Here is an 11,279-nt window from a genome sequence, read left to right as displayed (position 1 = left end):
GAAGCTGCGTCCAGTCCTGGATGTATTCATACACCTAACACACGTGCATCAGGCCCTGCACAGAGTACTGGGGATGTGAGGTAAACCAGATGCCTACTCATTCCTCTCTGTAAGGAAATATATAGCATAATCTCATAAGCAAGAAAAGGCCATGGGACATTACATGTGTTTCTGGGATAGATGTCTGTACAGATGAGGGGCCCAAACTGGGGAGGGCTGAGCACCTCAGAAAAGAGCTCAGGGGAGGTGATAGGGAGCATGTCAGGCAGAGGGGCCACACAAGCAAAGGCTTGGAGGAATAAGACCATGGTGAGTGGTTCTGTCTAATGGAGTTCAAGGTGCAGCGGCCAGAGATGAAGTTAGAGAGTCCGGCAAAGTCCCAGTCATGGAAAAATGTGTATGCCATGCCAATGAATTTGTTTTCATCCTTGAGTCAATAGAGATTAAATAATTTTAATAGAATGGAATAATAATTGAATAATATTAGGCAGATGGATCATGTGGTCATTTCTGCATCTCAGAAAGATTGCTCTGGAAGAAATATGGAGGATGAGTTAGAGGAGGTGAGACCAGAAGCAAGGAGACAATGAAGCCAAGAGGTCATAGAGGCCAAACTAGAGCAATGGTGTGGAAATGTAGAAGTGATAGATATGAAAGAGGAGGAGGAAGTGAAATCAGTAAGAATGAAGAAGTAAGGGCACGTTCAGGGGGACACCCATGTCTGCCAAGGGTACCTGGAAGGTAGTAATGTTATCCACCTGGATGGGGGCACTGGGAAGTGGGGCCTCTCTGGGTGGAGAGGAGACAGTAAACTGACTTTTAGACATACTCAGTGAGGGTCCATGGGATATCTCTATCAGCATTTCTATCACCTCCCTGAGCACAGTATTTTAGAAATACCTTTACAAATTTATAAATGTTCAATGCCCGTGTGTCCATTCCACTTCCTCACTACTTGTGAATTGCAAGCTCCTTGAGCATAGGGACCAATTTCTCCTTCATTTCTATGGTCCCAGGACCTGGCACAATGACTTGTGCCCAACAGGTACTCAATAAGGGTCTGTTGAATGGTAGGGCAGGTGCCCTGTGGAGGGATGACTTCAGTCTATTGCCGTCACTGAGTCCTCCTTGGAGTCAGATCCCAAGCAAATAGATGAAATCTCCCTTTAAAGGAGTAGAGGGGTGGGGTGACTGGGTGGCTCAGTCAGTTGAGTGTCCAACACTGGCTCAGGCCATGATTTCGCTGTTTGTGGGTTCAAGCCCTGCATCAGGTTCTGTGCTGACAGCATGGAGCCTGGAGCCTGCTTCAGATTCTGTGTCTCCCCCTCTCTCTGTTTCTCCGTCGCTCATGGTCTGTCTCTCAAAGATAAATAAATGTTTAAAAGTATTAATAAATAAATAAATAAAGGAGTAGAGGGGTGCCCTTTCCTTTGCCTGCCATTCTGTGGAGGCCCTGCAGTTTGGACCAGGGGAGTGGCCAGACCCGGGACATGGAATCGGGTGGCTGAGGAGCCCAGAACAGGACAGGCCGTAGAGCTGGCTGTGTCCAGACCAAGCCTCCTGGGCAAGGGTGCCCATACCTGGGTGTTCAATGCAGGCAGGGGGCACTTGCGGTTGGGGGAAAGTGGAGGAGGATGTGGGATGGGAGGCCAGGAAAGATGGTCCGCGGACAGGTCATGTTGGCATGCCATCTGGCAGGCCCAAGACCTGCTTAGACTCAGTTCATCCACCTTAAAGCAAACAAAGCCATTGTTTCCTTTGCCCACAGCAGGGCTTGTGACTCAGACCTAATGGGTCCTGCATTGTCGTCATCGATGAGGGGTTATATACCTTGGCATAGGTCCAAGACTTAGCAGACAGCATGAAGGCTGGAAGGCGTTGGCTCAGCCAGTGCACATGTCCTCCCCTCACTCTGACCTGGGAAAGGAATGGAGGAACCACCAGCTCCTCTGCCAGAGCCTAGTTTTAGGGCACCTCTGTCTTTATCGTATTGATCCCAACACTTGTGTAGTGTACGTACAGCTTATAGGGCTTTTAGCGCTTGGTGTCTGCGCTGCTTAACGGAATCTGCACTCAAGCATCTTCCTTGGCATCACAGTGCCTGGACCCATCTCACCTCACACTCTCCTTTTCAGGGTCCTCACAGCTGCCCCAGGAGTCCAGCTGGTGATCAGCGGGACCATTTTCCAGATGGAAGCATGTGCACAAGCCCCAAAAGAGGAAGGGTTACACTCAAGTTCACCCAACAAGTTGGTCTGGGCTGGGACGTGAGGATGAGCTGGCCCTCTCCTCCTGCTACTCGCGTCCATGTTCATTCTACTCTAGCCTCAACGCACTCCGCGGTATTTACTTCCTTAGCACACCAAACTTGCTCCCGCCCCAGGGCCTTTTCCTGCAGCTCCTCCTCTCGGCAGACTCTCTCCCCACATCTCTGCAGGACTCGCTCCTTCTTGCTTATATGATCAACAGCTACTTAGGAAGCAGCACCTATACATTCAGTGGGAAGGCAAACAAGGTCACAGGGTCAACTTCTGGATCCCACTGCTGGATGGTGGGATGTGGGTTGGGAAGCAGCGTTCTAATCTCCTGGGCCACCACATGCCTCTCTCCACTCACTAACCTCACTTTAGCTGCATCAGCCTCTCTGTTTCCTGGATGTGCCAAGCTTCTTCCTGCCCCAGGGCCCTCACACATTCTGTTTTCTCTGTCTGCAACACTGTTCCCCTCTGCTGCAGCCTGCCCCACCCACTCACGCCTTGGCCTTCTCTGACTTCCCAGAGGGATAGGTCCGTCTTGGATCTTCTCGAGGCAGTGAGCGTGTCTCATGTGTGAGACTTACTTCACTGGTGATAATAAAGCTCTGGTACCAGTCATCCATCCGCTTCCTGACAAGCTGCTTGAGGGCAGGAATTGTGTCTGACTTCTCTGCTGTGTCCAAACACTCGGCATGGAGCTTAGCTGCTTAGTAAATTCTTATTGAGTGAATGAATGAATTCTGCATTAATGAATGAGGTTTATTTGGATATCTTGACATCCATAGGGGTGCTGTCCAATAGCAGTTGGATATAGGAGTTCAAGTTCATTATTTTTGTGGGAGGACACATTTGAAGTTTATCACTATGAGTGAATCCAAGAGGGGTTTCACCGAGAAAAGAGCACGGAGGATGGTAGGCGGGCTCGGCACCCCACAGGCTGCCCTTGATTTCACTCTGAACTTTAAAGGACGCAGAATTCATGCTGCTTGGTCCCTTAAAGCAGCTAGAACCATCAGCGGACCTTCCTGCCATATTGATAAAGGTCTAAGGTCCAAAAACAAGGGAGGTGACAAACTGCTTTGTTTCCCTCTGTCCCCTTCTCACTTTAACTTGGATCACTGGCAGGCCGATGAAAAATGCAGAGAGACCCAAGAGCTTCATCTTGTGGAAGGATGGGGGCAGGCAAGGCGCTGGACCTGGTTAGCCTGGAGGTGCTCACTGGGGTTCATGTAGGTGCAGGAGGCTTAGAGACAGAGCTGGGATGCCCCCAAAGAGTCTCAGGGAAACAGACCATTTGTGTAAGGAAGGACTCAGTTAAAAGCCATGCAATGTTGAAACTGGTAGATAGTGAGCTTCTCTTCCCTAGAGGATGAATGACTTCCTGGCAGGGCTGCTGTAGGAAGGTCTGAGAGGAAGATGGCAGACAAGACCTCGATGACCTTCAAAGTGACCTCCCCTCCCCATGAATGAGATGTTCTTGCTTTAGGACAGGAAATCATCATTAAATATTTGTTCTGCCCGGCTAAGCAATGGAAGGGTAGCTACCACCTGGCTCAGGGACATCTGTGGGCCTGTGAGCTTCCTTAGGAGGGGCAGGAGGATCTTGAAGATGAGTCATGGACCTGAGGCTGGGTGTGGCTGCAGATCTGGGACCTCTTATTCTGTAGGGGGGACTCTTTGACTGCCTGGAGTCCCTAACAGGACTATTCTTGAAGAAGAATCCTTCCTATTGATTCATTTAACTTTCTTACAACTTATCTGTAGGCTTGAAATGTTGCAAAGTAAAAAAAATGTTAAAAAACATTTTGGAAAAAGGCTCAGCAACTATTGTTTTTAAAGGTTTTTAATATTTATTTATTTATGAAGGAGAGAGAGAAAGACAGAGCACGAGCAGGGGAGGGGCAGAGAGAAGGAGACAGAATCTGAGCTATCAGCACAGAGCCTGACGCGGGGCTCGAACTCCCAAACTCCTGAACTGTGAGATCATGACCTGAGCTGAAGTCAGATGCCCAACCGACTGAGCCACCCAGGTGCTCCAGCACCTCAAGTTTTAAACTCTTCCCATGGAAACTGAATCTGTCAATGGAGCTAAAAATCACTGCTCTAAATTAATTAGAAAAGTGCATAAATAATAACATTTCATTATTCTGTTTTATGAAACAGAAATTCTTTGAAAGCAAATAACCAAATATCTCATTCATACATATTGTAGAAGTATGGGGGAGTTTTAGATACTGGTTTTTTTTTTAAAGAATCTTGTCTGTATTTAAGCCATTAAAATACAAGTGGCAAAAAATACATGAAAGGCATATATGCATCTTTATGTTTTATTCTGCGTCCCGCCCACCCCATGTCAATTGTGCCATTTCATAGTGGGGGGAGAATAAAAGGAACATTTCTTTTAAAAAACATGAGTGGGGGAGGGGGGGAGAGAGACAGAATCTGAAGCAGGCTCCGGGCTCTGTGGTGTCAGTGCAGAGCCCAATGCGGGGCTCAAACTCATAAATGAGAACTCATAACCTGAGCTGAAGTCAGACATTTAACCGACTGACCCACCCAGGCACCCCAAAAAGAATATTTCTATTTATATTTACACCCCACTTAATCCTCTGCAAAAAGGTTTTCCCATCTGCCGTTGCCACTCCCCTCTTCACAGCAGCCCTGGAGGGAGACAGAGTCAGAACTGCCTCCTCATTTTGTGCATGGGTAAACTGAGGCGAGTTAAGGATAGTGTTCTGAGGTCACAGAGTTGGTTAGTGCAGGCACGGGCAGAGGAACCCATGGCTCCAGCCCCTTTTCTCTGCCTCTTCACTTTTCAGTGGCTGCTTTTCTTTTTGTTTGTCTTTCCTTCTGATCTGCCTGTCTGTCTGTCTCCCTCTGTCTCTGACTTGGTTTCTCTCTGTTTTTCTACTTCAATTTCCCTCTCTCCCTCACTCCAGCCTTCAGATTGGTGTTAGCTTTGTAGGTTGTCCAAATTTCCCCTCACTCTGGAAGTCGGCCAGCCCCATAGGCACAGCTCCAGGCCACCACAGGCTCAGCATCTTTGATGTCAGGGTACAGATATTCTCTGGAAGAAACACTCTCTTGGCCAGATAAGATAAGGGTGGGGATCAGCCTTATAAACAGGCCCTGATCATTGCCCTGGCCCAGGCCCCAGCCAGCCAGGACCAGTCAGCCCAGGATCAGCATGGCTGTCCGTCTGTGGGTGGTCACTCTGGCCATGGCCGCCCTCCTCATTGTGGACAGGGGTGAGTAGACAGAGTCAGGATTCTCTGTGGCTTGGTGTTGGTAGATGACCTTGTGGTGGGGGCAGAGACAAGGCCTGGAGCACCCCATAAGGCCTCAGTTTTCTGCATATACCTCCCCATTGCGGTGGGAATAGCCCTGGGCTAGGAGAAAAAAACCTGGGTTCAAATCCTGACTCTGGCCCAGAATTGCAAAAATCCCTCCTCTCTTGGGCCTCAGTTAGTAGCGTAGGAAGTTGTCCTAGTTCAAAGCTTCTTTGAGCAACTACTTGGTGAGAGATTGGGGAAGCAGCAGGGAGCAGGCCTATCTCGGGAGAGACAGGTGAGTCTCCTGGCTGCAAGGTGGTGGGTGCTGAAGGAATCTTGGATTGGGTCCTCTGAGGTCCTGTCTGCTGTGATAGGCTGTGCTTGTGGGACATACAGCAGTTGTGGGAGCCCAGGGGAGCCCTTGTCCTGGGCTAGACACATGCAGCTCGAGTGGGGCTTCCCAGAGCCCTGAAGCCCCTCCGCAGTCTCACACCTACTGGGTATCAGGTATTGTTCTGGGCCTTTAAGACCCATCAGTGAGCAAACAGAAAGAGAACTGCCCTGATGCTTAAACAGCACATCAGAGATCATTCCGTCTCACTTCCCTTCTCTCTTCTCCCTCTCTACCTTGGAAATCGCTTAAAACAGCAACCTCAGGGAAAGCTAAAACCACAGTGGTGCTTACGCTTTCAGTGATGGAGAACTCTCCACTTGTGGAGACAACCTCCTTCACAGAGGTATGTTTCCACTGAGAGAAAATTCTGAAACTCAAACCTGCCTCCCTGCAACCTCCTTGCACGAATGGGCTCTGCCCTGTGAGGTTGAGAAGAGCTGTCTCCCCCTTGGCCCCAGGACAGCCCTTTAGAGGCTTCAGGAAGCATCCTGCCCTTCTCCAACATATGTACACACCTTACCTTCCACCTATGGCATTAGATGTGGCTCCGTTCCCCCTTGCACCGTCATGTTCGCCAGTCGTATCAGTTTGATCGTGCGCAAGCAGTGCACCTAGTCCATGGGTGGCACAACTGTGTGTGAGACAAGAACGGGCTGGGGAGTGACAGACCTGGGTACAATCCCAGCTCTGTCCTTAACAAACTGTGTTGCTTTACCTTCTGAGCCTCTTTCCAAGGTTGGGCAAGTTCCCCAGGAAGCAGACTCGGACAGGCACCTGTGTCTTGGTGCGTGCTCACGAGGGTACACCCCAGAGGGATGAGGAAAGTTGTGATGTCGTGCAACAGAGACCTCCAAGGATCCCATAGGGAGCTTTTGAGCTGGGGCGGCCTTTCCACATTGGCTTGAATAGAGATGAGGGTTTCTGGCCGTTGTACCAACATCAACTTGTCGTTGGATATGGGCTGTTCCTGGGTAGGGGATGCAAACACAGGTGGGGCAGCTCTGTTCTCGGAGGGCAATTCCTAGGAAGGGACTCGCTGGGAGTGGCCAATACTCCCGGAAGGTGAGGCAATGAATGCCTCAGTCCTGCAGGTGGGATCTGGGCAGCAGACCACAGTATCTACTGCTGCCTCCTGTCCTCCCTGTTACAGAAGAGTGATAGAGATGTGAAGACTAGTTAATTTAGATCATGTATTCTCGATGCCTGGAACATAGTAACTTATTATTATATGGGATTTAACAATCCCAGAGGGATCTGACTAATAAGGAACAGCCTGGAGGGCCACCTCCCTAACTTTAGATTTTCTGTCTCTGTTTGAGCAACCCAAGATCACATCAGCTTTCTGGGAGCCCCAAGGTCTGGTGACTCTACGTTTCCTTGAGGAATTCCAGACTGGGCAGTAGCTGGAACAGGTCTCCTGAAGCAGTTCTCAGACCCCAGACCTGCTGCCGAGCACCATAATCACCTCGCTCTTGCATTTTTGCCTTTCAGAAGTGCCAGTATCAGCGAAGGAAGAGCTCACTTTCTCAAGAATGGTAAGGCAGCCGCTTGTAGTTTGGCCCCAGGGCTGCTGTTCTGGCCTTCCTTCCGTGTCCCTGCTAGGAAACCATTTTTCTCCTTTATACTCCTGCTCCGGTAACTCCAGCATGGCCTCCTGAGCCTACATGTTCCCCAGGTTAGCCCTTCCAGGCTGAGCTGGCCCAGCCCCTTTGCCAAGGTCCCAAACTTGCCTTCGGTGACCTCGAGAAATCTGCCCCAACCTGGTTTCCAATGTCCCTGCCAGCAGTGAGACCCCCTGCGCAGGCTCAGTAGGACTGAGTGCACTCTCTGCTTTGTGTAGTATAGATGGGACAAGCTGTAGGGTTCAGGCCAGAGGTCCCGTGGCCCCCTGGTGTGTGCCAGCCTCCCCCAATCACACCCCATCATCCATCCCTTCACTCTAGAAGACAGACACCAAGTTGTCTCTGAACCCTGATTCCACCTCGGCCCTGGGTCTGATGTCCCCAGGGATCCCAAGTCAGTGGTGCTGGCCTCCTTGAGACCCCCAAACCCCCACCCCTTCACATAGGTGAATGAGGAGGCTCAAAGCCACCTTCCCATCCAGCAGCCTTGGCAAGTTCATTGTCAGCCCATCAGAACCCAGGCCTATTACTGTGCCAAGGAACCAAGTACTTTATATACATTATTTCAATTAATCCTATGTGAGAAGAATACTATTACTTATTTAGTTTTTGCAGATGAGGAAACTGAGGCTTAAAGAGTAGAAATGGCTCAGTCAGATTTGTACAGCTAATCAGTGCAGAACTCAGGTTCCAGATCTCGTCACTGCCGCATGGCACTGCCTCTCTCACCCTATGCTGTCCCACGTTCCCATCTCAACCCCTGTCTCATTTTTCCAGCCTTCTCAGACCAGGGGCCTGATGGGTCATGTAGGCCAGGGTGAGTTGAGGGGCCCTCAGTGAGGAGGAGCCCCCTGGAACTGGAAGTGCTGGGTTGTTTTGTCTCCTGGGGTCCCCACTGGGACCAGCAGCAGAGGTTCTAGTTAGGCGCTCTGAAGAGTGTGAACCCATCCCCAGGAGCCTGAGGGCATAAGCTCACTCCACACATACAGACACAGACACACACGTGGATGCCCACACACTTGGGATCAGCAGACACAGACACACACTTGTGCACACAGCCACAGCCATACACTTAGTCATGCACACACACATAAGCAAACATGCCAAGAGGCTGTGAGTGGTTAGTTTCATGCTCCCTGGACCAACAGTGGGGCCGTCTTGAATCTGGCTGTTCCCTGGAGCCCATGACTCCAAGCAGAGTCCCTGGGTCCCTCCTCACTGCCTCTGAATCCTTGAGAGCCCTCCTTCCCTTCCTCTCTTCCACAGCCCATCTGTGAGCACATGGAGGAATTTCCAGTCTGTTCCCAGACATCCACCCCGGTCTGTGGCACTGATGGGGTCACATATGACAGTGAATGCCAGCTCTGCTTGACCCGGCTGTAAGTCTACTACACACGTTCCCCTCGGCTAGCCCCATCTCTGGTGCATTCAAGTCTGAAAGGAGAAAGACTTGACCTGCCTCTTCCTTCACACACCTTGGCCTGACTCCTCCAACACTGCCCCCAATAGAATGAGCACAAGTGTATTTCAAAGAAGGCACATGGCTCCAAGCACAAAGCCTCAGCTGGCAGGGGGCTGGGGGAGGGAGCATTGCAGAAACCCTGGGTTCCTTGTTCTGTCGCTGACTGACTAGGTGACTTCATTTGTTTATTTATTCCTCCAGCCAACAATCACTTATTGAGCACCTACTATATGCTAGGCACTGGGGATATGCCAGAAGCTAGACAGCATCACTGGCCTTCTGGGGCATATGGTCAATCCAAGTGGGAAGCCAAGCTAATGGTCAGCCAACTGTGGCATAGAATGCTCAAGGCTCAGGTGGGGGCAGGGACAACTTCCCAGCTCTGAAAGATAAGTTGAAATTCGCCTGGAAAAAGAAGGAACAAGGAAAAGACAATTCCAAGTAGTGAAATAGGTTGGGAAAGGTCTAGAAGGGAAAGAAAAGTTCGTATTTGAGAAACTATAAGAAATTGTATATGCTGGAGTATAAAGTTTAAAGAAGAGTGGGGAGAGGCAAGAAGTGAGTTTTAAGAGGTGAGAAGGGCCTGAATGTGACCTTGATGTCTGATTACCTATTTGGTCTCCTTTATTCATTAATAAAACCTTGAGAGGCACCTGGGTGGCTCAGTGGGTTAAGTGTCCAACTCTTGGTTTGGCTCAGGCCATGATCTCATAGTTTTGGGGATTAAGCCCCATGTGGAGCTCTGCTCTGGAAGTGCAGAGCCTGCTTGGGATTCTCTCTCCCCTTTCTCTGCTTTTCCCTGTTTGTACTCTCTCTCTCTCTCTCTCTCTCTCTCTCACACACACACACACACACTCTCTCTCTCTCTCTCTCTCTCTCTCTCTCTCTCTTTCTCTCTCTCAAAATAAATAAATAAACTTAAAAAAAAAACACAAAACCAAACCCTTGAGCTGAGCCAGAGCTAAGCAGGATCATGGAAGATAGTCTTCAGAAGCTATAGTATTCTGGAAAGAGGGACAGGAGATCAGCAGAACACTGTCCTAACTTAGATGGGGGGCAGTGGGGGTCTAGGCGGTTTGTGGGGCAATGAGGTCTGTGGATGGTTGAGCCTCTACGGCAGCCTGGTAGAGGTACGGCCAGAGTCCAAGACAGAGTCAGGGCTGGAGACAGATTCAGCCGCTATCAGTATGCAGTGGTAGACAAAATCCCAGGAAGTTCAGATCTCCTAGGGGAGGATGTGCAAGAAGGAGAAGCTGTAGAGGGATGTGCCCAAGGACCCCCAGGACTTGCCTTGCACCTCAATGGGGTGGGGGACACTCAGCAGTGTCCAGATAGGTGGGGCCATGCAGGGTCCCTGAAGGGTATGTTCCAGTCCCCGAGGACATGGCCTAATCTTTGTTTCTTGTGATCCTAGGAAAACCAAACTGGACGTCCAGATCGTGAAGGATGGCAAATGCTGACTCCATAGCGGCCTCTTAAGCCATGAAGCTTCAGGCTAGAGGATAGCAGGAGTGGAGGATGTGATATGAAATAAAAGATCCAGTCCAACTCAACCAAGTGTCTTTGAGGACTCTGGTGAGGTGGGTGGGTGGTGGCAGTGGTGGGTGAGTGTGGGGGGATGATTTTACCCTGACCTCTCTACTCTGAATTCGATGTCTTCTCCATCACTCTAGTGCTCCTCAGTGCTGTCACATGTCCCCCCAGAGGTCCCAAGTATCTTTGGCCGTCTTGTGGAGCTCAGCCCCTGTCCCCAGCACACTTGTCTGCCCCAGCCTGCTTGTCACTAAGGTCAAGAACATAGGGGACATGTGTACTGTCCACCACTGCCTGAGGATATGACTCAGCCTTTGGGAGAGTTCTAAACCCCTCAGAGCCTTCTTGCTGGGCTATACCAGCACTCCGTCTTACACACACATTATACCCCTAAGGCTATTTAGGTAGTATACACACTATATCTGAGCTACTTGTTAAAATATTGACTTAGTTCTACAATAGTTAAAAACAGCTGCCCCAAGCCTTTGAGTGTCCCCCTGCACCCTGGTCACCCACAGGAAGATGACTTCCAGACCCTGCTCTGTTCTTTTGGTCACCATCCATTCTGTTAAATATGCTGGCATTGGACACAACCCTAGGCACACATAGCACACATGGACCTACACAATAGCCCACAAAAACACACAGCATCCAGAAATCCTTCCCCCCAGCCCCCAGCCTGTGGTCCAAGTCAATATACCCTCTTTTGGCCAAAAAAGGAGCCACTTGATAATGGTGGCA

At 50.1% G+C, this 11,279-nt stretch overlaps 1 protein-coding gene across 1 annotated transcript; it reads left to right on the top strand.

Annotated features, from left to right (window-relative positions):
* The first annotated feature begins 5,384 nt into the window (after nucleotides 1-5,384).
* SPINK4 (serine peptidase inhibitor, Kazal type 4) lies at nucleotides 5,385-10,558 on the top strand. The gene is made up of 4 exons (XM_029921173.1): nucleotides 5,385-5,503; nucleotides 7,413-7,456; nucleotides 8,810-8,922; nucleotides 10,420-10,558. The coding sequence occupies exons 1-4, from the start codon at nucleotides 5,443-5,445 to the stop codon at nucleotides 10,463-10,465; spliced, it is 264 nt and encodes an 87-aa protein (XP_029777033.1). The 5' UTR covers nucleotides 5,385-5,442; the 3' UTR covers nucleotides 10,466-10,558.
* Nucleotides 10,559-11,279: the final 721 nt, after the last annotated feature.

The sequence above is a fragment of the Suricata suricatta genome, chromosome 13 (assembly GCF_006229205.1).
Source record: "Suricata suricatta isolate VVHF042 chromosome 13, meerkat_22Aug2017_6uvM2_HiC, whole genome shotgun sequence".
NCBI lineage: Eukaryota > Metazoa > Chordata > Mammalia > Carnivora > Herpestidae > Suricata > Suricata suricatta.
The sequence above is the reverse complement of the archived record's forward strand: the minus strand, read 5'-3'. Positions and strand labels throughout refer to the sequence as shown.

What these genes read in the sequence shown, in the direction of transcription:
- SPINK4 (XM_029921173.1), top strand. Translation starts at nt 5,443, where the DNA reads ATGGCTGTCCGTCTGTGGGTGGTCACTCTGGCCATGGCCGCCCTCCTC. An exon ending in CCTCCTCATTGTGGACAGGG is followed by an intron (nt 5,504 to 7,412) that starts GTGAGTAGACAG and finishes TTTGCCTTTCAG; the next exon opens with AAGTGCCAGTATCAGCGAAG. An exon ending in CAGCTCTGCTTGACCCGGCT is followed by an intron (nt 8,923 to 10,419) that starts GTAAGTCTACTA and finishes TTGTGATCCTAG; the next exon opens with GAAAACCAAACTGGACGTCC.